This window comes from Sciurus vulgaris, assembly GCF_902686455.1.
Source record: "Sciurus vulgaris genome assembly, chromosome: 17".
Classification (NCBI taxonomy): Eukaryota; Metazoa; Chordata; class Mammalia; order Rodentia; family Sciuridae; genus Sciurus; species Sciurus vulgaris.
The window spans coordinates 5,848,021-5,872,676 of NC_136478.1; the positions used below are offsets into that span (position 1 = coordinate 5,848,021).

Sequence of the window (24,656 nt, forward strand, 5' to 3'; positions counted from 1 at the left end):
CACGTAACGTTGGCCGTGCACCAAGAGAATGCCCCCACCCTGCTGCAGAAATCGAAGCCATTTCTTCGGCAACCGCTCAAATCCAACTCCCTTCCTCTGAACCAAACAGTCTGCAAGTTTCCCAAGTCACCTGCCTGAGGGATCATACAGGGACCCTGCCAAGGATGGCCCTCCCTTGAGCTCCCAGGGGAAGAGCCTTAGCCAGCTTTCCTCCTGTGGACAGGGGCCACTTTCTTTAGAATTCTGAGTCCAGACATACTTATAATGTATGCATAGATAATGCATTTTTTAAAGCATAAAAAATTGTTTTAAAAAATTGGCTGTCAATCAGGAGTTAGACAGCTCAGCTCCAAACTGCTGTTTTATGGCTCTGAGCAATTTACCTGACCCTTTCAGACCCTCAGTTTCTTCATCTATTAAACAGGCGGCCCGGCACCCTGTTGGCTTCCCTGAAACCAAGCAAGATAATAGCCACAAAGCGCCTGGCTCCCTCAATGCCTGATAAGAGCAAGATTCCAATCGCACCGTGACCAATGGTAAACGCTTGCCACATTGTCCTTCTCCTCTCAAATCCCACCCTCCTGTTTTCAGTGAGACCGTGGGGGACGTGGGGGAAGGCAAAGCATGGCCAGGTGGGCCGGGAAGTGGGTCAGTTCCCCACTCTCGCTAGTGCAGCATGATGGGCTCCTTCAGCAGAGGAATCTCATGGATGACGGCTGACGCTGGCATGGCCAGGAGTTTGCCCCATGGGCTGCTGGGAGTGAGCGTCCACTTCCTGTCCAGCCACAAGGTGCCCATCATTCAACATCTTGGTGCACCCTTGCCTCCCTGGAAAAGCCCACCTGACCCCCACACCTCACTACTCAGGGGCCTCCCTGCCTGCCCCTCCAACGGCTCATTACATAAGGAAGCAAACTCAGGGATGGTGGAAGGACAGACAGCTGGAAGGACGGGAGTGGAGCACAGAGCCAGCTCACCAGAGGCGCGACCAGGACCTGCTCACAAAACACCCACCCCTGCACCCCACCCGACACAAGGCATCCTTCATGCTATTTTGCAAAAGACACACATGTTCACACAACTAGGAAGAGACTATGCAGCAAGAAGACTAGGGCTTCGGGAAGGGAGGACCAGACAGAGTATAGATGACCCATGTCACTCATGTGCCCTGCGAGGACCGGGAACACAGCTGGCTGGAGGAGGGCAGGTGCACTGGGAGGCCAGGACTCTCCGGGTCCACCCACAGAGCTCCCAGGCCACCCTGGGCTCAGGTAGGAGGCACCAAGTAGCCCTAAGTTCCCAAGATTCCCAGGCGCAGCTGCGAAACTTACCGCGAGCTTATCTTTGAGGAACTTGGCACTGCTCACTTTGAAGTTGACCAGGGGTAAGATGGCCTTCAACTCTCGGAGGCTGATGCTGCAAAAGAGGAAAGGAAGGCCCAGCTCCCTCAGCCTCGAGGGCTCAGCACACGGGCTTCAGCCAGCCCATGCTCCCCCTCCAGCCCCTCCTTCCTGAGCACTAGGAACCAAACACTCGGGTTCAGGGAGGGGACACCCCAGTGATGGAGGCTGCCCCCCCGCTCAGGGATGGCCAGGGTCGTGGTAGATCATGTGTGGGGATGATGCCCAAGAGGAGGGTTGGCCTCCACCCTCCAGAGACGGCCCAGAGCCTCAGAGAGAAAACACACAGGGGCTCAAAGCAAATCGAGGTTGCCAAGGCTGGCAGAGGGGGAGGAGGAGGGGGAGGGGCAGGCAGCATCTGAGCTGCTGGGGCATCGGCCAGGCCAGAACACTGCCTGGCCCTCACCACACCCTCCCCTAGGAAGCTGCGTCATTGGTCCCAGGGTTCAGAACAAGTGGGGGTTGCTGGGGAACACACCAGAGGCCAGAGCCACGGGGCAACAGAACCAGAGTCAGAGTCAACCACCAGAACAGCCAGGGGCCAGAAGGGCTGGTCCCAAACCTCCCTGTACTATTCACCATGAACTGGCTGTCAGCTTCACTGCAAGAGGAGAGGACAGTGCCACCCAGGAAAGGGGACCCGAGAGGTCACCCAACCACAGTGGTGCCCACAGCTGAAATTCACAAGTGCATGCCTGGCACAGGGGCTCTGTGTGTCCCTGTTTCAACAGCTCCTGGAGGCAGGTGGGCACCACCCTCGCCATCTTGGGGAGACTGGGACCTGGCCCACACCAGACGCAGCCTCCAGCCCAGACGGCCATAGCAGCCATGTCCAACAGCCGCCAGGACTGGCACACACCACCAGGGTAGGAGAGACTGGGGTGCTGTGACCCGCTGGCAGGAGAGCCAGACCCTTTCTCCTCAGAGTCCAGCGTCTGGTGGGCTAGAGAGGGCACAGGGATCGACGAAGGAACCCGCCCCAGGTATGGGCAGATAACCACCCAGTGCCCCCAGCATGGCGCACTCAGCCCCCACTGTCACCTTCAGAAGGAGGCACAGGTGACCACCCAGCAGCTGCCCCTAAGGAAAAGTCAGTATAACTCTGGCCATCCCAGAGTCCCCACCTCCAGCCCCCTTCAACTCCAGTTCTGACGCCTGTCTGCCATCAGAGCCCTTGACCCGCGAGGGGCTCCTGCCCTCCCCCACTGCAGGGGCCGCAGTCCAGCTTCCACGGAGAAGCTCTGTGCAAAGGAAAGCCCCCCACACTGGGTGGGGCTGGCTGGGCAGAGAAGCCACCGGTGAGGGGCGAAAAGTTACCCCAGCACCGACCCAGCCCCTGCAGGTGGAGGGGCCGTGGGTGCCAGCACCACAAGGAGCAGCAGGGAAAGGGTCTGGGCCCAGTTGGTGGCCCTGTGGGATTCACTCTGGGAGACAGCAGAGTCCCTCAGGGGCCCAGATTGCGACAGGGCAAAGGAAGCTTCCCACATCCAGAACAGAGCGAGGGCAGAGAGCGGCGGGGAAACCAGGGGAGCAGACCCGGGACCCGGAGCGTGAGAATCAGAGCATCTGCCACACCTCGGCCCAGCTCTCCCAAAGGCCTCACCTTGGACCACGGAAGCAGAAGCTGGAGTTCCTCTGGAGCCCCGCCTCCCTCCCACTTCCATCCATGGGGTCCCCAGCCAGCACTAGACATTCCCAGCAGCTCGGCTCCACTCTCTCTGGCTGCTCCTCAGATAAGAAGTGCCTCGCCCAAGGTCATGGCCCCTTCCAGGGGCAGCAGCAGCCAGTGACAGGTCCATGCATGGGAACAAAGCCTGACTGTCTGGCCTTTGTTCCAGGTCCACAGGGCAATCCCTGAGCTGCCCAGGGGAGCAGATCCCCTGGGGAAGGACAGCAAAAATTCCCCTCAAAGAGCCACCAGCGTCCCTCCTCTTCCAGGGCTGGCAGGACTGGACAAAACCATGCTGCTTTTCCTTCTCAGCCTGGCCAAGTCCCTGAACCCTCAACACTGCACTCCAGGCACCCCACACCTTGGCAACCTTGCCAATAATGATAACAGACACGTAACGCCAGCCCGAGCCACTGCAGCCTTGCACCAAGCCCCGGAGGGAGGCAGGGACCACGCTCATCTCTCTTGCACAGATAAAGAACCTGAGGCACAGGAAAATCGAATCATTTACCCTGACTCACACAACCCATGTCAGAACTTCCTACCATGAAATGTTCTTCACCTCGGCTGTCGGGCACACTGCCACCAGCCGCGTGCGGCTTCTGTAACCAGGAGCTGCTTTTGTGTTCTGTCTTTTGCTCTTTTGGTACTGGGGATCGAACCCAGGGCTGTGCTTCTGCTGAGCTGCACCCAGCCCTTTTAGTGTTTCATTTTGAGACAGGGTCTCGCCAAGCTGTCATGGTTGGCCTTGAACTCGATCCCCTACCTCAGTTCCCAAGTGGCTAGGATTACAGGTGTGCGCTACCACACCAGCTCTAGGTCCTAGGTTCTCTCCACCAGTAGCCCTTAGCAAAGGAAGGGCTTGTAGCTGGGATTATGATTTTTTTATTCTTTTAAATTTTCATTAAGTTAAACAGCTGCCCATGTTCAGCAGTTCTCAATCTGCACACCGGTTGTCCTTCTGCAAACAGTTCCTGGACCTGCAGCATCCACCTCACCCAGGAATTCATTAGAATGCAAATTCTGCAACCCCACCCAGCCCAGATCCACTGAATCAGAAACTTCCATGGAGCTGAGACCTGCATCTAACCTTTCAGGGGATTCTGACTCTTGCTCAAATTTAAAAATCCCTCTCTAGCTCTCAATCCCCACTTCACAGGAAAACTTCTAAAAATCTCCCATGCCAAAGGCAGTCCCAGAACAACAAAATCTGCACAGGGGGTTTACTGTGCTGGAACCTCAACTAGTAACCACAGAAACTGATTTGCATTCAGGGAGATAAATGGACCCACACCTGTCTCCCACCTGCAAAAGACACCCTCCCCTTCCACTCTCTGAAGGCCCAGCTCAGTGGCCCCTTTGTCCCTACAGGGCTTAAGGAGAAAGGAAACCAATTCTATGCAAATTCAATATTATCCACCAATCAGGCAGGGGAGGGAAGGAACACCAGCCCTGGGCCGTGCCCTGGGGAAAGCAGGCAGCAGTTCGTCCAGAGAGACAGAGAACACCTCTGGCCCCAGCAACTCCACTGTTCGGGGCAGCCACACACCGCTGCTGGTGGCAACGCCACTCAGGAGAGCTGAAAACCAGAGGAAGAGTGGACAGACAAAACGTGGCAGGACAGACACACAACGCACTATCACCCTCCTCGAAAAGGAAGGAGATTCCAACACGTGACAGAGTGGACAGACCTTGAAGACACGGCACCGGGTGAACTGGGCCGAAAGATGGATATTTTATCAATCCAAAACCCAGAAGAGGGACCTAAAGAAATCAAATTCAGAGACAGGATGGGGGCTTCCAGGAGCTGGAAGTGGAGTGGGAGGTGGCGTTTAATAGGTCCAGAGTCTCAGCTTGGAAGAAAAAAAGTTTCTAGAACAGATTGGGGTGACGGCCGCACAACTGTGCAGGCCTTAATCCCACAGAACCCCGTGCCTAAAGGGGGTTATATTTTAACACAATAAAACAAAATTAAAATTCCATTTTTTTAATTATAAAGAGACTAGTCAGGCTGAAGAAGGAAAGATTTCCCTGACTTTAAATAATTAAAAAAAAAAAAAATCAAACAGTGACAGTAAGACAACAAACCTTGGTGCCATCCTTGAGAAGCTGAGCTACTTTAGACAAATGACTTAACTTCTCTGGGCCTCGGGGACCTCACATATAAAACAGGTCCTTATCTCAGCAGTGAGCTAAGAGCACTCGTCAGTATGCAGAGCTGAGTACAGAGGCTGCTGCGAAGCAAGTGCTCCATAAGAGCCAGCTGTGTCCATCTTGCTTCTACAGAAGCTGAGAAGCCAGGTGGAGGCTGAGGTCAAGTGAAGGCCCTGTGATTCGGGCAGCACCCAAATCAGGCCAGCTCACGCCTGCCCTCTGGTTTCCAGTGCTTTCCTTGCTCCTGTGGCTGCTTGGTTTTCACAACCAGCCAATTGGTGTGGGCGCCAGGATCGGGCGGCATGCTGGCAGAACCCAAGGGAGCAGCTCTTCACAGACCCCTTGATCAAACTTCTTTGGAAAAGCTCCCTCCAGGCCTCACAGAAAAGGTGGGCTCCTCCGCATGTTGACCCAGCGGCAGGGCTCAGCCCCGGGAAGGAGGTGGAGAGCGCCTGACCAGGGACCCCATCCAGGACAGGACGCCCTCTCTGCTGAGGACCTGGACCAGCCTTGGAAGGGTGGGTCCACCCAAGGCCCCCAGAGCCCACCCTGGCAACCGGGAGGTTTCCACTTCTTGGCCACCTAGGATGGAGAAGCAGACTATGAAGCCACATCCACAGCCCTATGCCACCGTGGTGGGGACAGGAGTGGCCAGGGTGGCTCCTTCTAGAATCACAAGAACCACAAAGAAGGAAAACACAGGTGGGAGGCACCCCCTCCCAGGCTGAAGGAGACCAGCCTGCAAACTCTACAACGCAGGGTCCCTGGGCTCCAGCTCAGTGTCCCCAGAGGATGGCAGCTGGGCACAGGGCAGGGAACGCGGAGGGGAGACGAGGGAGGCAGCCCGGGAGGCAGAAACGAGGCAGGGCTTCTGGCTGAGCTGACCGTCCCAGGTCTTGACCACCTCGTGGTTCACAGTTCCAAACCCTTCCGCCACCGCAGAGGGGAAGCCCGGAGCCCCCAAAGCCCGACCTCAACCAGAGATGGACTCCGCTGCTGGACAGATGCCTGTCCTATGGTCGGAAAGGCTCTCGGGAAAGTGAAGGAAGTGCTGGCAGTTCAGTTACTGCCTCACGTATGACGCAGACATTTCTAGACCAAGAAAGAATGAAAGGGAAAAAAAATTTAAAGGTCAAATGTGAGGCAAAAAAAAAGAAACTGCAAAGTGCTCAGCACAGAGCCCTGCCGGCTGAGTGCTCATGTGCTCAATAAACAGCTTCCATCATTCCATCATTAACAAGACCGGCTCCCACCAACAAGGAAAAGGACAGGAGTCGCTCCTGCCCAAACACCGAAATGCAAATTCAAGCAAAACTACACCCCTGCCTTCTACCCATGAGATTAACAAAGGGCCACGTTCCACGCTTCAGAGGGACAGGGACGCTGGGACACCCTCATGCTGCTGGGGGAAGAAGCACACATTGGCCCTCCCAGGGACACCATCACACCAGCAAATGCTCAGCAGCCCACGTTGCCCGTGGACACCTTCAAGTTCACACGGACACCCGGATTTTCAGAGCAGCACTGCTGAGAGTAACAACACAAGGGACAGGACCAACTCCATGCCCCTTGATAAGGAAATGATTTGGGGAATTACACCACATTCAGCTAAGGAAAAACGAAAACCACATATTTGTTAAAGAAAATAAAAGGCCTAGCACAGAGATGTGTGTGCTGCAGGAAAACTCCAAGAGGTCCTGTCCGCGCACTGGGTGGGGTCGTCCAGCGCCTTACCCAGCCCAGCCCGCTAGCTGTGGCCAACTAACTCGGTTTGCCCTTTCACGGTCAGCCTCACTCCCACCACAAGCTGTAGGTGTGTGGGATCACGCCTCCTGCTGCTCCCAGGACACAGAGGTGCTCATAGGTATGTGACTAGGGCCAAGCACCCCATGGCAGGCACGTCCTCTCTGAAGCTGGACTGGAATCTTCCACTGGAATGGAGGCTCAGCCCATGCAGAATGTATTGTCACCACTAAATTCAGGACCCTTCATGATAAAAACACTGACGACACTAGGGATAGAGGAACCTGCCTCAACATCCTAAAGGCTGCATATGAAAAACCCAAAGCCAACCTCATGGTAAACGGGAAAAACTGAAAGCACTTCCTTTAAAATCCCAGACAAGACAAGGATGCCCACTCTCACCACTCCCATTTAATATTGTGCTAGAAATTCAAGCCAGATCAATTAGACAAGAAAAGGGAAAAAATAGGAAAGGAAGAAGTCAAATTACCACTGCTTGCAGATGACATGAGCCTATAACTACAAGATCCAAAAAAAAATTCCACCAAAGGACTGCTAGAGCTAATATACAAATCTGGCAAAGTAGTAGGTTATAAAATCAACACACAAAAATCAATAGCTTTTTTATGCACCAACAATGAATCCATTGAGAGATAAACCAGGAAAGCAATTCCATTCACAACAGCCATTACACACACACACACACACACACACACACACACACACACGAATAAATCTAACCAAGGACGTGAAAGACCTCTACAATAAAACTATAGAACTTTGAAGAAAGAAATTTGAAGAAGACCTCAGAAGTTGGAAAGACCTTCCATGTTCACGAACATGCAGAATTAATACAGCTAAAATGGCCATACTACCAAAAGCAATGCACAGATTCAGTGCTATCCCCATCAAAAGACCAACAGCCTTCTTCACAGAACTAGAAAAAACAGTCCTAAAATTCATTTGGAAGCAGAAAAGACCCAGACTAGCCAAAGTAATTCTAAGTCAAAAGAGCATGCTGGAAGCATCCCAATACCTGACTTCAATTATACTACAGAGCTATAGTAACAAAATCCTTAAGGTACTGGCATAAAAACAGACAAATAGATCAGGGGTACAGAAGAGAAGATAGCGAGACAAGCCCACACAGGTACAGTCATCTAATCCTTGATGAAAGCACCAGAAACATACACTGGAGAAAAGACAGTCTTTTTAACAAATGGTGCTGGGACAACACCTGTAGAAGAATAGTTAGACCCTTCTCTCTCACCATGAACAAAAATCAATCTCAAGTGGATCACAGGCCTAGGAATTAGACCAGCAACTTTTAGAAGAAAGTATAGGGTCAGCACTCCAACTTTTAGGCACAGGCAATGACTTTCTCCATAGGACTTCCTAAGCTCAGGAAATGATGCCAAGAGTTAACAAATGCAACAGCATCAAATTAAAAAGCTTCTCCACAGCAAAGGAAACAACTAGGAATGTGCAGAGAGCCTACAGAATGGGAGAAAATCTTTGCTAGATACTCTTTAGACAGAGGATTAATATCTAGAATATATAAAGAGCTCAAAAAACTTTACACCAAAAAATCAAATAACCCAATTAATAAATGGGCAAATGGAATTGAACAGACAACTTCTCAAAAGAAGAAATACAACTGGAATAGATACAAGAAAAAACACTCAACATCATTAGCAATTAGGGAAATGTAAATCAAAACTGGACTGAAATTTCATTTCACACCAGTCAGAATGGCCGTCATCAAGAAAACAAATAATAAAAACTGGAGAGGATATGGAGAAAAAGAAACACTTTTATACTATTGATGGGACTATAAATTGGTACAACCCCTATGGAAATCAGCATGAAGGTTCCTCAAAAGAGTAGGCATGGGGGACTGGGGTTGTAGCTCAGTGGCAGAGTGCTTGCCTAGCATATGTGGGGCACTGGTTCAATCCTCAGCATCACATAAAAATAAATAAATAAAATAAATGTATTGTGTCCATCTACAACTAAAAATGATTTTTAAAAAAAGACTAGGAATGGAACCGCCATATGACCCAGCTATACTTCTCCTTGGTATTTACCCTAAAGATATTTATAGCATCATAAATCACAATAGTCAAACTAGGGAACCAGCCTAGGTGTCTATCAACAGATAACTGGATAAAGAAATTGGTGTGTGTGTGTGTATATATATATATATATATATATATATGTGTGTGTGTGTGTGTATACACACATATATACATACATATATGTATATACACACACACATATATATATACACACAATGGAATTTTAATCAGCTATAAAGAAAAATGAAATCAGGGTATTTGCAGGAAAATGGATGGAACTAGAGTCTACCGTGTTAAGTGAAAAAAGCCAAACTCACGAAGTTAAGGGTCATATGTTTTCTCTCACATGCGAAAGCTAGAGAAGAAAAAGGAAAAGAAAGATGGGGGATTTTCATCAAGGGAGATCAGTAGAGGAAAAGGACCAAGGCAGAGAGGGAGCGGGGAAGTGCTGGGGAGTGATATAGGCCAAATTATAATGTTAGAGTGTGTGCATGTATGACTATGTAACAACTCCCATCATTAGTACAGCCCTAATGCACCAACAAAAAACATAGGGAGAAAAAAGAAAATGTTGCCACCATTGACCCCTACCTAGCACCTAACTTGGTATCTGGCATTCCATAGGCCAAGTGAGACCTCTTGAGGACCACATCCACTACAAAGCATGCTCCAAGTCCCGTGGAACATTTAAAGAAAGAATGAAAATTAGAGTCCATAGAAAATAGCACATTTTTTTTTTTTAATTTTAAAGTAAAACAGCAAAAATGTGCATGATTCTTACCTATTTCTTCTGGTTTGATCTACAGAATAAATCTGTTTCCTCAGCCAACTGGAAGGAGATTGAGAGAAAAAAGAGAAAATAAATTAGAAAATAGTGCAAGTCTAAGCAAGTTCTATGGGCTGGGGACAAAAGAAACTGAAACAAAAAGAATTTGGGCAGCTGGGGAAGAGTCTCCTGTGACTGAAGACCCTCACTGAGCCAAGAGGTCCCCTCCCATGAGAGAGGCTGGGCTTCTGCGTAATGACGGTTCCCTCTAGTGACAGTCACTAATCCCCAAATAGCCAGTTAAAACAAAACAGTGGAATTGGAGAGCATTGGTTTAACTGGGGAAGTAGCTCGAACCCAGATCCCATGGATGCCCATCTCCTTGAGAGACAGTCCTGAGAAAGCCCCTGTCAACCACAAGGGAGTGATGGCGAACAAACTCCAGCCCAACTCTGACTGCCCTTGGGATGGGCCACCTCTCCCTCAGTGAGTCCTTTCAGGAGGAAGTCCTCCTGACACACCCCACAATGGAAGCTTCCATTTCACCCAAAGTCCAGGGCTAAAGAGTAGCACAAGAGGATCTATGTGAAGCGCTGGAGAGTCCACAACCACCACGCACCCACTGCCCACGGGCTCCCAGTACGCCTCCAAGATGCAAGGCCCCACTTCCTTCCCTTTAGCCCATGTTGCCCAAGGAACAGGTGAGCAAGGACAGAGACAGGTAAGCCAGGCACCTCTCGATGATGGTGGGGGTGGACGCACTCATCGCTTCTTGATGTAAGATCTTCAAGCCAGAGAGCCACTTCACCGCGTCCTCCTTAGAGTCAGCTGCAGAGGGATGGGGACAGAAGCATCGTTGATCACTGGGAAGACCAATGCCTAGAGTCCCCTGCCCGAGCAGAGGTCCAGACCATGGGAGAGACCTGTGCTGGCTTCCAGATTTGCAGGACACCAGGAGAAGCTCCTTTGCACCATCGTGTTTCTGGGACCTGCTCCTGACTGAGGTAATGCACTGGAGATGAGCCTTCTACCACAGGTAGCAGGTGGGCCTTTCCCATACCAAATCAACTGGGCCAAGTGTGGCCAGAGTGGCAGTAACTACCACGGTGGCTATCACTGAACCACTCTGAGAGCCTGTCCTGTATTTACCTTATCTTGAACAATGAGCCCACAGGGGAAGTACTGTCACTACTCCCGTGTGTGCAGAAACTGAGTCTAAGGTTTGATGATGGGTCCTAAGTACCCATTATGGACTGAATGTGTGTCTTCCCAGAATTCCTGTATTGAAGTCCTAACCCCAATGTGATGGACTTGGGAGTGGGCATTTGGGGGGTGATTAGACTGAGATGAGGCTGTGAGGATGGGTCCTTCACAAAGGGATTAGAGGGAAAGAGAGACTCAAGCTCCTTCCCTACTGGAGAGCACGCTGAGATAGGCCACGCACAGAGAAGGTGACTGTCACCAGAACCCACAATGCCAGCAGTATAACTGTGGCTTCCCAGCCTCTACACTGTAAGAAATAAACGTCCACTGTGAAAGCCACATAGTCTGTGGCACTCTGCCGTAGCAGCCAAGGCAGGCTGAGAGGGTGCACACTCTGATGCCATCCTGACGGCACACTGTGGATAACAAGCTGGGCATTGTGAACTCCACGCCAGGGGTTCTCAGACCCAGCTTCAGAGGGTCACTTGGGTGGCTTCCCGAAATCCCAGGGCCCAGGTCTCACCCTAGAGACACCACTTCAGAAGGGAGGGCAGGGCAACTCTCCCAGGCGGAGCTAGCGGGAACTCAGGCTGAGGTCTCAGTTGCCTCTATTACTATAACAAATTACCACAAATTAAGTGGATCAAAGTAACGCAGATGTATTCTCTTTCGATTATAAAGGTCACATCTCTAACAGGCTGGCAGGGTTGCGCTCCTGCTGAAAACCCTTGGGAAGGACCCATCTCCCTGCCTCTTCCAGCCTCTGGAGGCTGCCTGCACCCTTGGCTTGTGGTCCAGACTACTCTGACTCTGCAGCTGAACCTCCTCCCTCCCTTATGATGGATTACACTGGGTCCTGGCTAACGTGGGATCATCTCCCCATGAAGACCCTTAACTCAGCCACACCTGCAAAGTCCCCATGTCCATGTCAAATGAAGTATGCACAGGCCCCAGGCATTAGGACATGGATATCTGAGAAGCTGTCACTCAGACTCCCATAGTGGAGAGCCACCGGCTCAGGGCGTTAACGTTCTGTTTCGTCTCATTGAAGATTTTTAACATCCAGCTCATGGTAGTGAGCTTGCACGCACATGCATGTTAAGATCTCTGTTCCTTCAGAGATCAAGTTTTCAGTGCAGGGGCTGCTGGTGGAAAGCAAGCTGCCTGGCCTGTGGCGATCACATTAACCACCATTGATCCAACTCTCGACAACAGCCAGGTTGAAACAACCTGCCGGTGGGCAAGGATGAGCAGCCACTACCGGAGAACTTCCTCAGAGTGAAACGGAAGCTGGGGAGGGAGAAGCACACAAAATGAGCACCCACCTGCCAAACTGAGCGTGCTGAGGACGAACTGTGTGCCGTACAGGACAGTGAAGCAGCAGTCCTCCTTCTGGCGGACGGCTTTTGCACGCTCAAAATCCTTGGAGTTCTTCCCAGGGCGGATCTCCTTGATCTCCATGATATCCACTGAGGAAATACACAGGGGCCAGTTAGAAGCCAGAGCTCACTGCACCAGAGGATCCAGCCATACGCCTGCAGCCCAGGCACAAAGGGACCTACAAGAGCACCTCTGTACCCAAGCGTCCATCTGAGCTCAGGTCGCACTCCTGGAAGTGGACGGAAGACAGACAGTCGGCCCGGGTATTTGCCACCACAAGTGAGTCTCTGGAATAAGAGGGGGTTGGGGTTTCTTCTCGCTTCCTTCCCAAGATGAATACATTAACCTAAGACAATTAGCTTTGGTGATGCAACTCAGAGTTGAGAGAAGAGAAATAGAATATTCTACCGAAACAACAGGCAGAACTTAAGTTCATTGGTGATCACTAGGCAACATGAACTGTCAGCTGTCCTATTGACCTCTACGCTCTTTTCCCTGGAGTCCCCAAAGCTACAAGTGCTCTCTGGCTCAATTAAGGGGGAGGGGATAAAATAATAAGCAGTATTTGAAACAATAATAATGCTGATTACAGGCACCCTCCTGTAATCCCAACAACTCAGGAAGCTGAGGGAGGAAGATAGAAAGTTAGAGGCCAGCCTCAGCAACTTAGTGAGACCTTGTCTCAGAATAAAAGATAAAAAGGGCTGGGGTGTAGCTCAGTAGTAAAGTGCCCCCGAGTTCAATCCTCAGCACTAAAAGAAAAGTAAAACCAAATGCCTTCTTTAAAAAGAGACAGGGAGAGAAAGAGACAGGAGCCAAGGAGTTGGGGGCAGGAGGGATGATCATAGGGACTCCAGAGACCATAAGCCTGCTGGGAAGGAACAGAGATTGACATGGATTTGGTGGCCCCTAATGGACTACAGCTTCTGGTGTTTATATTTCATGAAGCCACCTGCTCCTCAATCTAGGCTGCCTTGTGGTCTGCCTTATAAAATATATCATATGTGATTCTGTGCCAGGTCTGTGCCTAATCCTTAAGAAAGTCAGGCAACTTCCATTTGTGCATTCTAGGGGAAGTCAGCTTCCATGTAGCAACTCAGTCTACCCCGAGACCACAGTGCTGCAAGAAGCCCAAGCTAGCCATCTGGAGAGCTCGCACAAGGAAAACCAAGACCTCCGCCCAACAGCCATCTTGGAAATGGTTCCTCTGGCTCCAGCGAAGCTCCTCATGGAGCAGAGACCAGCAATCCTAGCCCCTGAGCCCCGCCTGACCTGTGTAAATAAATGTTTTTTGAGTCAATAAATATTGGGATAGTTGACTGTACAGCAATATTTAACAGAAACAAAGAAGTCTGTCCTCCCTGCAGCCTACCTGCAATGTGAGTCCACCTACCGCTGACAAAACCTACAGGGCCAGGGCAGCCACTGGGCCCAAGGGAGACTCCACTGCCCTCACAGGATGACCACTGAATGAGGGACTGGTCCAAACAAGCAAGCCTGACCAGTCCCTTCCTTCCCTTGCTATGTCCACAAACAAAACAAAACAAACCCCTTTCCTGGGTCAGACCTGTTCCCTGTGCTTTAGACAGAGCCAGTTCATCCTTCCGCCATCACCTCCAATCACAAGGTGAGGGAGGAGCAGGAGTCCTGGGAACCACCAGGTTGGCTGGTGACTGGCTCAGTAACATGGCCCCAGCTGGACCCTTAAGCATTCTCTGGGGACATACCTGGCCAGGACCATTTATGAACTGTGTCTCACCACTGCAGCCAGGCTTGTCCCTGAGTCTGGGGTAGCAGGCGCATGTTGCCTGCCACATGGAAAGAGACCTCAAGCCCCAACACACCACCTAAATCCTGGCTGGGAACAGTCAGGCTCTGAGTCAGCTCCACCCTGGGAGGTGCTACTTACAAGAACCAAAAAAGTCTGCTCAGGTTAGTTTGAGACAAATTTCCATCACTTAGAACCCAAAGAGCTGCTTCCTACACCTTCAGAGGCACATGAAACAGAGAAACAGGAAAGACAGAGACTCCTGGACACAGGTGTGAGGAAGGCAGGCTCAGCTCTGCACCAAGGGGAGGCTGGACCTGGGGAGGATGAGGTCGGGCTAGGTCTGACAGGAGGGGAAGCACGTTTTATGTTTTGTTGTTGTCAATTAACAAAAGAACCATATACATTTGTCACAGAGAAGGTGATGTTTGGACATGTATCCCCAGTGCAATGACTTCCTAGAGCTGGTTGGTATAGACATCGCCTCACAGACCTACTTTCTGTGGTAAGAACACTTAACATCTACTCTCAGTGATTTCCAAAAGGAAATGGGTTGTCATCGGCTGCAGCCACCATGTTGTGCAACGAGAAAGGGCCTTTCGGACTCAGAGCTGAAGCAGCAGGAAAGGCCCAGGCCCTTCTCAGGTAACAGTGGGGGCAGAGAACACAGGAGAGAGACAGGATGAGCTGAAAGCCTCTGCTTTCCCCAGGTCCAGTTCCACCCACCATGGTTCAGGGAACGGAGTCATGGAATGTGAAGAGGCCAATGACACAGGTTTGCTCTGGACCTCTGGCCTAGGTGTGTCTGTCACACATAGCTCTTCCTGTGACACAACTCCACGGGACCACACAGAAACAGAAACGAAACAACATGAAAAGGACCACCAGTCAAAGGGGGCCAAAGCCAATGAGAGTGCGCAGCTGAGACAGCTGTACTGTACGAGCGGTGACACCCTGGCTTTCATCACCACCGATAGGAAATCTGCTGTCACTGGGGACCCTGGAGGAACCGGGCACAGAAACACCACTATTTTTGTCACATCCACGTGAGTCTAAGACGATTTCAAAACAAAGTTTTAAAAACCAGTTGTCAATTACGGCTGGCCCTGTGTGGTGGGTAGCGGCATGGCACCCCAGCTTCCCATCTCTGCTCCTTCTCTGCTCCTCAAAAATAAATGCATTCCTTGCACAGGAATTCATAGCTTCTAGGAGGAAGTCAGCATTCCTGACTCACCCGCCTTTGCAATTATCTAAAAACTTTAATGGTATGAAGGTTTGTTTATAAAAATAGTTGCTCATCCATCCAGTTGACGGCCAGTCAAGGGTCCAGTGACTTGAAGCAACAACCTCTTTTTATTTTGTACGGAGGACTGAACCCAGAGATGCTCTACCACTGAGCTATACCCCCAGCCCTTCGTATTTTGAGAGAGCCTTGTTCAGTTGCCACGCTGGCCTCAAATTTAGAGCCTCCTGCGGAATTACAGGTGTGTACCATCACTCCCGGCTCTTTTTGTTCCTATCTAGTCTAACCGCTCTCTTTCCCCACAAGATGTCTCTTAAAGGGAATCTGAGCTTTTCATCTCGCATGGTAATAATACAAAATTTGACACATGTTCATAAAACATCCAGACGATGCAGCACTGTCTTCCCACAGTCACCAAGTCTGATTCTACTTCCAAAATTGCTCTGAAGCTGTCAACTTCTATCCATTTCCACAACCAACCCCACAAACCCAAGCTGTCACGGTAGGCAAACAAGCTGCTCTGTCCTCTGAGGAGCCTCCTGACACATCTCCTGCAGCAAAGCCCATCACCAGAGCCATCACTATGAAAGGCCCCTGCTGCGCCAGCACCAAGTCCAGGGGTGTCCCACTGCTGCTACGACTAAGACCACAGGTCTCTGGACCCCTCAGCCTGGCCCACTCCCCATGCTCCAGCTATGAGTGGGTGATTCTCATTCTTACCACAGGACATTAGCATGTGCTGCTGGCTCACCCAGGAACGGTCCTTAGCCCGGTTAGCTCTAAGTTGTCCCTTCCAGTGCCAGCTCAGTTGCCACTGAACTCAGACAACCTCCCACTGCCTGCTGGGATACATACCAGGCACTGCTCATCCCCCTCACCTAGAGCCCATCACAGCCAGTGCTTATCCAAGGGACTCTGTCATCAGTAGCCCCGTCCTCAACCCCACCCCAGCCTAGTGGCTGTACACAGTGGGCCCAATAACAGTTGTTGAAAGAGAAAAGAGAGCAGGGGACAGAAAGGAAGAAGAGAGGAGAGAGACAGTGACCGGGCAAAGCGGGGCAGAGGGATCAGATGGGCACAGAGAAGGCCAAACCACCGGGGCAAGGAAGCAGACAGGCGCTCGCTACCAGAGAAGGAGAGACAGAAACAACAAAGACGGAAAAGGAAATGCAGACGGCCACCCGGACATGGCCTCTCACCCCAGGGCAACATCCATCCCACAGGAGCCAGGCCTGTCCCTTAGGGACAGCTGCAGGGACGTTCTTCACCACACGTCCTTGAGCACCCCCTTTTTCCCCCCAGGAAGCACGGGCTCCTCGCCCACACTTGAGAAGGCTCCCCTCTCTGCACTGAGCTGCTTGGCGCCTCTGTCAAAGACCAGGGATGCGACTGGTGTGAGCCCGGCTCGGGCTCCCTGCGTCACTGAGCCATGACGTACTGCCAGCAGCACGCTGTCTCCACTACTAGAGCTTCGGTAACTCGGGCCTCCATCATGGCTTCCGTTCAAAACTGTGTTTGCTGTCCTAGGTCTTTGGCCATTCCACATGAACTTCAGAATCAGTCTGTCGATATCCACACGCACACACACAAAAATAACCTGCTGAGGTTTTCTGATGCTCTGATTGACAATAAGAGATGTATATCAATATTCATTCCCATCCCCTGGCACACGACTCCTAACACCCTTGGTATCTCCAAAGCTATGTGGTTTCTGTATGGTGGGGGGCTACTGGAGAGCCTCAGTAAGGAGGCTGGTTGTGGAGGAATCAGCCACGTGACCGTGGGCTTGGAACTTCCAGTCCCATCCCCACCCTCCAGGGAGGAGACAGGGCCTGAAGGTTGAGTTGGTCACCAATGGCCAATGATTTAACCAACCGTGCTGACATAAGGAATCCTCCATGAAACCCCAGCAGCACAGAGCTCCAAGAGCTTCCTAAACATGTGGCAGTTCCTGGAGGTGGCGTGCCCACACCCCTTCCTGCATCCCTTGCCCCATGCACCTCTTCCACCTGGCTGTTCATCTGTAAGGCTCCCTACAATAAGCCAGTAAAAAGAAGTGCCCCCTGGTTCTGTGAGCCACTGTAGCCTGCTGAAGAAGGATCAAGGGAAACCTGATGTGCAGCTGTCAGCCAGAGGCACTGGTCACAGCCTGGGGCTTGAGAGGTAGGGGTGGTCTTGTGGGATGGAGCCCTCAGCCCCTGGGGTCTGGCACTACCTCCACGTAAGCAGTGGCAGAACTGAACTGATGAGGAAATGCCCAGCCAGCAGCCAGTGGAGAATGGCACGCTTGACGTGGGAGAAAACTCTCCATGACTGCTCAGTGTTGAGCACTGAGAGGGGAAGAGAGAGAAGAAAAAACATGCAGGCTTTTCCCTTCTCAAAGTGAGGCATTTCCTGCTGTATCGAGTTCTGAGAATGGGAAAGAAACTGTTCTGGTTTTTCCCATATTCTATCAGATGGGATTGTCTGGATCTCCAGATCAAGCCAGGAAGAAGTGGTCCCTTACAGCACCGTCTTCCCATCCATGAACATGGGCTATCGACTCACGGCACACTTAATCACTAGCCTTGAGCCAGACGGTTTGCTGGATGTACTTGACCTGGCCCTCAAGGGTCTCAGGCACATTGGCCTCACCCTTGTGAATAAAAGCAAGGTTCTGATGCTAGAGGAAAACTGACCGAGCACTTCCTACGCAATGGACACCTTTCTAACACTTTGCAAATTGTTGCGGGATGGTTCCCTTGAAGCTGAGCCAGAGGAGGGGATCCCTGCTCAAGAGATGACTCGGGGAGTGCTGGAGCATTAATCATAGCAGAGACATGGTTCACGTGGAGGCAGGGAGGCCGGCCTCTTGTCCTCCCTGCCAGGCAGTCACTGACTTACAAGTACAACCTCCCAGGTGAGGCAGCTTCCTTCTGCTAAGAGCACTGCTTCAGAAAGAGCGGCAGCTGTGAGACATGGCAGCCAACACTCCCAGCAGCAGGGAGAGGAAGCGTGGGAACGGGTTCTCGGTGGGCCTGACAGCATCCTCTGTGCTGACTCAAGCAGCACGATACAAGGCAGCTGCAATGATAACTCTCTATCCTACAAATCGGGAAACTCAGACACAGAGAAGTGAAATGTGTTGGCCAGGGTCACCAGGAAGTGGAAGAGGCAGGATTTCAACTTTGACTCGTGGCCAAGCAAGTGACTTTAAGAAGCAACGCAAGAATATATAGCCCTGTTCCCATCAAGCTTCCCGCGCGCGCGCACGCGCACACACACACACACACACACACACACACACACACACACACACACCCCGCTTTAAAGTACACATATCATACAATTCTATGGGGCTTAGTGCATTCACTACACATGTGCAGCATCACCAGGGAAACCTGGGCCCTCTGGCTGTCATCCTTACCTCGCACATCCCCACACCAGCCATAAATAACCATTTACCTACTTACAGTCGCCACAGCTTCACCATTCTGAACACTTCATCCAAACGAAATCAAATACGTGGTCTTTGGGTCTGGACGGATTCAGCTGTAATGTTTTTGAGACGTACAGGCGTTGACTCGTGATCAGCGCCTCACTCCCTGCTGTGAATGATCTCGCGTGGTGTGTGCACGCCACCTCTGTTAACCCACTCATTAAGCACCTGTCTTCAACTCTCCGGGGTGCACCCCAGGATAGGAGCCAGCTGTATTTCAGCCACACTCACAGGATGCAGGATGGCCAAGGGCTGCATCTGCAATGGTATGAGCGCCTCATGCCACAGAGCTGAAAGCTGTCAGCCCAGGCCAGGGATGCTCCCACAGGTGAGCCATCACCTAGCAGGCCTGAGCACTGTGCTCGCGGCAGCAAATGGAGCCATTATGCACCCTTCACGGCCAGAACTACCACTCCCGGGCCTCATGGGTAAGCAGCAGGCAAGGTCCAGAGGCAGCAAATGGTTGTCCCATCCAGTCATGCCCCCATCCAAGAGCCCAGGGAGGCAGGCAGGAACTCCTTGCCAGTCATGTGGGCGCCGTCTGGTCATCAGCAAGACCCAGGGGCCTCTTTGTTGACATGCCCAGTACCAGTCCTCCAAGGTCAGGCACACCCTGCAAGACGAAGATCCCCCCAGACACAAGGCGCACAGCAGAGAGGAGAAGTTAATCCAAGCCACCGATCTGACCTAGTGTTACCTGTGACTAGGCAGATGGACTCTGGGTCCATCCAGCCCACCTGGGCTTCACGCAGTCGCCTCACTCCTCAGTGCATCCGTTTCCTCACGTGCACCTGGGAGCAACAACAGTGCTCACACTCACAGATCGGTGAGGGTTAAGGAGAGCGGCTGAACGTGTGCGCATGTGTTGGCCAGTGAAAGTAAGTCCTGACAACTTCAACTGACGAAGATGCAGAAGCTTCTATCACTTGTTACCCGTTCCATCTAAAATTACGAAGGCAACTGAACTGAGCTGGACACCGGTAAGTGCTAGGATAGAGCAGCACGTCTCCAATTCACCTGCGGTGGAACCGAGGAGAAGATCCTGGGTTGGAAAAACCCCGACATCGTCTGTAACAGGACGCACACATCTGAGAGTCCACACGCACACTCCGTATGGCGTGTCGACACCATTCTCACTAAGCGTGCCCTGGAACTCAGAAGGACCGCTTCCCCCAGATGCACCCTCCAGATCCCAGAGCTGCTACGGAGGTTCAAGGGCGGTCATCGGCGAAGGTGGGTATCAGTCTGCAGAAGGAGAGGAGCAAGGCCACTGCTCCAAATATTGGAAGTCGCTGTGCACCGAACCTGGTGTCCCACCCACTCTATTGGGTCCTTCTTGAGTCCCAGTGTTTCCTTCTGACATGCCTGGTACCAACCATTCACTTGATCATAGTGAATGGTCCTTTTAATGTGCTGATGGATTTGGTTTCCTAGCGTCTTATTGAGGATTTTTACATCTATATTTGTCAGAAATATTGGCCTGTAATTGTCTTGTGGTGACTTTGTACCATCTAAATGACAATGTTAGTATTTTTAAGATGATGTCATTGCTAGTTCCATTACGATACCAGGTAGTTTGAGGTAGAAACTACCTCAAACTACCTGGAGGGTAGTGACGGAGGTGATGGGGGCTCCCAGCAGCACCTGTCTCCACCGGATGTGAGGTTGTCCCCAAGAAGTCGCTCTCCAACACGTTTCCAGGCCCGCGAGACCCAGTTAAGGAGGGCCACCCCTGTACACTGCACCTGTCTGTGTGAAAGCTTGAGAAAGGTACCAGAAGATTCCCTCCAACCGGCATCACTGCTGGAAGGATGGCGGGCAAGAACAGTGGAGGGGACTCAGTCTGCACTGGCTGAACGTCTCCTCAAGCGCACAGTCATTAAAACGCCTGACAGTATTTCAGAGTCAGCCACGGTTGGCTGGCGGAGCTCAGACCACGCGTGCTTGTGTGTGGGGCTCAGCCGCCACATTTCCTGCTTGAAGAAGTGAGATAGCTCAGCCACTAACCAGGCCTCGTCCCTCACGCCCCACCTCCTTCCCAGCACGGCCTCGGGCCTTCCCCTGCTCCGGCCACCCTCCCCACCACAGCCCCTGGAGCTACCAGACCCCTTCCTGCCCTCCCGCCCATCACCCCCAAACACACCCTCAGGGGTTTCCAGCCAGTCACCTCCCCTCTTCCTCTCACCGGCTGCCTTGCCCCAGCAATCCCCGGGCATCCTGGCCCTGTGACCCCGCTCTTCAAACTCCATCCTCCTTTCTCCTGCCCGCCCCCAGCCTTGGCCTCCCTCAGCTCCTCGAGACCCCTGGGGCACGCTCGCACCCCGACACCAGGGACTGGGCCCTCTCCCCAGTTCCCATGCCTGACCTAGGTGGCACTGTCCGCCAACAAGCCCAATGAAATCATCTTCATGGAAGCTCAAGTGGGGAAAGACAGGCAGGTGACCTGGGCGCCCACTTGTCCTCCCACTCTCCTGAGATGCCCACATTCCATCAGCCAGGTCCCGGAGCTGCTGAGCACAGGGGCCAGGGTGAAGCAGACAGAGGTCCCTGCCCTGGGAGTGCTCCAGGGCCTGGAGGGAGCACAAAGCCCTGAGGGAACCCTGGAGCCCCAAGACCCTGGATCCAGCCTGGCAGGTGGAACCAGGTGGGGACGGCCAAGCACCTCCTCCCCTTTCTTGTGCAAACCAACGAAGGACCACAAAGCCAAGCCCTGGAGGCGCCCAGTCTGCCCAGGCTAACGGGACTCAGAGGATGATCTTATCTCCTCCTCAGTGGTGGTGGGTTCACTTTAAGTGAAAGACCAGGGCTGCACTGAGCTCAGCCTGCTCTAAACACCAAGGGCGCTAGGTTCTTTCACAGCGCAGCGTTGGCCCTGGAGCTGGGTACAGAGCAAGACGCACAGAATGCAGAGCTGCAAAGGCGTTTCCAAGGTCTGAGATGGACCAGCAGAAAGAGCCTGGCTCTGGAGAACCTAGCAGACCTGGTTTAAAGCCCAACTCTTCCTTCCTGGATGTGCAGTGTGGGTGGGTCCCTATATTCTGGATCAGCCTCCACTTTTCCATCTGTAAAATGGGGAAATGGCACACTTCCCACAGGTAGATACTCCGCAAAACGTCAGCTGTCCTAAGAGTTCCAGATGTTAGAAACTGCTTTACACCTGGAGCTGGGGGTGGGGCTGCCCTTACCTTCTTTGCTAAAAAAAAACCAACATGATTGCTGGACAGTGCTGACAGCCTGCTTCCCCTAGAAGAGACCATCTAAGGACACCCATGTCTTCAGATGGCTGGTACTCTGGTGTTTTCTGCTCAGAGCTATTCCAGGGACAAGAGTTTGGCGTGACAGTGAGGAAACTGAGGCTTCTCCCACCAAGGGAGGGGCAGGGAGACCGGAGACTCTGATGGTGACTCCAGAACTGGCACTCAGCTCAGCCTCCTTGGCCTGTTCTGGCCCCATCTACCCACCAGGCGCCACCTGCCCTGCCCTGCCTTGGAGGGGGGCTGCCCCTAAGATGCCTATGGGGTGGGCACATCCAGGGCCAGGGCCAGGGCTGAGATCTAAGCCACGGTCCCCGGGCAGCTCCCAAGCACAGAGCCCACCTGCTCCACCCCTTGGCAGCTGCCTGCGTTTCATTTTCCAGCTGTTTCCACGCTCAGGAGGTAAGAGAGAGAAGAGCTGTACGCCCTGGGCTGCCCAGTCCCCCGCATGCTCCACCAAGCACTTCTCCCACGTTCCCTGTTGGAGCGTCACTTAGACACGGTGCTGTTCCTCCGGCTGGGAGCTGAATGAGAGCAACCCTGCGCACAGTGTGCGGGAGACAGACAGCTTTAACCAGAGCCCACCTCGCTGGGGCTCACTGCGATGCACTGTAATACACACTGGGAAAAATATGCACCTCACGTCTCCCGGCTGTGAAATCAAATCCCCTCCTATACAAAATTAGGTCCTGGGGCAGAGCACTCGCCCAGCACACGCAAGACCCTGGGTTCAATGCCCAGCAGCATGAAAGAAAAACAAGGGAGTCAATTTTAAAACAAGCATTAGGCATAAAAGAGCACAGGTAGTGTACAGACAGAACAAAGATTGGTAAGGTGACAGAGGACGCAGTCACCGCCTTACATACAGCCCATGAGAATTTAAGCTCGTTCTGCTTTAAACGAGCACTGTGTATCAAAATTACCACGGAAAGCCCTCCATATTTGAAGACCCCTTCTCCCACAGAAATGGATTGATCATTGTCTTGGTTTTGGAGCTTCTGGTTTCCGTGAAGCCACGTGTGCTCTAACATGATGTCTCATGTATCAACTCGATAGCTTACTGGAGCTGCAGGCAGCTGGCACAATTGATCAATATTTTTCTCTAAATTAATTCACCTTTTTCACTCTAATAGACATAAGAATGATTTTATGTCTCTGGCATAAAAACAAAACCAGTACCACTCACCATATGTAACAGGCATTATAAAATAGTCGTCAGTGAAATAAGACCATGCTGCCAAATTCTACCTAGAAAAGGGTCTCTTGTCCTCAGCTTCATTCTCTGAGTCATAAAGGGAGGAAAAAACTGTGGAGAGGAGAACAGAGCCAAAGCCACCATGTGAGACTCACAGGGAGAGGCAGACGTCAGAGCGGGGACCCAGGAGAGGGCTGGTTGGAGCCCCAGGACTGGTCTAGAGCTGATGGGATGGTCACCGCGGTGCAGGTGTGTAAGAACTGGCCAGTCGCGCACCATCTGTGCACTTTACCAAATGTCTTTGAAGACAAAAGATGCTGATGTTTACGCAACGGAGGAAGTCAGGAACAGCTACAAGGCCTGATCTACTGTGGAAGGGCACACAAGGCCCTAAGCATGCATGTGATGAGATCATACGTAACAAATGGACACACAGGTGCAAGGAAAACCCGGGAAATCTGAGCGTGATTGGCAGAGGGCAGTGTCAACGTCGGGGTCCTGGCCGTGACCTTGTACTCTATAGTTCCAGGAGACGTCGCCGTGGAGGGAAGCTACCTGACATGTACTATTTCTTACAACCTTATGTTCTACAATTGTCTTAATTGAAAGTCCAAAGAAAAAATGCTCAGATGCTCAGTATCAGGAAGGAAAGGGGAAAAAAGACATGTTAGTACCCAACGGGTGTTCCTGTCCTGATCAGAGAGACGGGTGGGAAGTGAAGGGACACCATGCTCCCAGCACTGGCCATGCTCCCAGGTACAGCAAGAGATCGTGCTGGGCCATGGCACCTGACGTGCGGTCTCCCCAGAGGATGCTGGGGAGATGGACCCTCCTCCCAGCAGGCCACTTCCAAATCCTCCCGCTGACGCCGGGCTCCACCCCTGCAGGGGCCACACTATTTCTAGCCAGGGCAGAAATAGACGCTCTTGCAGCCTCCTGATAGGCATGGAAACCCAGAGGAAGTGCCTGCAGGGGCCCAGCGCCCAGCCTGGCACCGGGGACTCTTTTGGAAAGGGCAAAGGTCATACAGCTACCAAAGATGGCTGGGAACGCATTCCATGAACGTCAGTCCCAAAATCCCGGGTGCCTGCAGAAGTGCAAACCAGGGCCCCCTCAACGAGGACCCGGCCCAACCAGCACCACCGAGCACTGACATCTCATTCTTTGAGTTTATGTTTTGTCTTTTCTGTGTTTTTTTGTTTGTTTTTTTTTTTTTTTTTTTTTTTTTGTCTTTTTTAGAGGAAAAGAAGGACTATAAGAATACTGACAATTATCTCAAATTCTAAAGGTGTGACTGTGATCGAATCCTCCCATGGAAAACTCTG

The 24,656-nt window shown here is 51.9% G+C and overlaps 1 protein-coding gene across 1 annotated transcript in view; it reads right to left on the minus strand.

The window, feature by feature from the left end:
* PLCG2 (phospholipase C gamma 2) overlaps positions 1-24,656 on the minus strand; it is a 136,445-nt gene that overhangs the window by 72,002 nt on the left and 39,787 nt on the right. The window contains exons 3-6 of the mRNA XM_079119226.1: positions 12,339-12,482; positions 10,545-10,638; positions 9,826-9,873; positions 1,332-1,416 (exon numbers count right to left, since the gene is read on the minus strand). Coding sequence (XP_078975352.1) covers positions 1,332-1,416; positions 9,826-9,873; positions 10,545-10,638; positions 12,339-12,482 — 371 coding nt within the window. The remainder of the gene's footprint in view (positions 1-1,331; positions 1,417-9,825; positions 9,874-10,544; positions 10,639-12,338; positions 12,483-24,656) is intronic.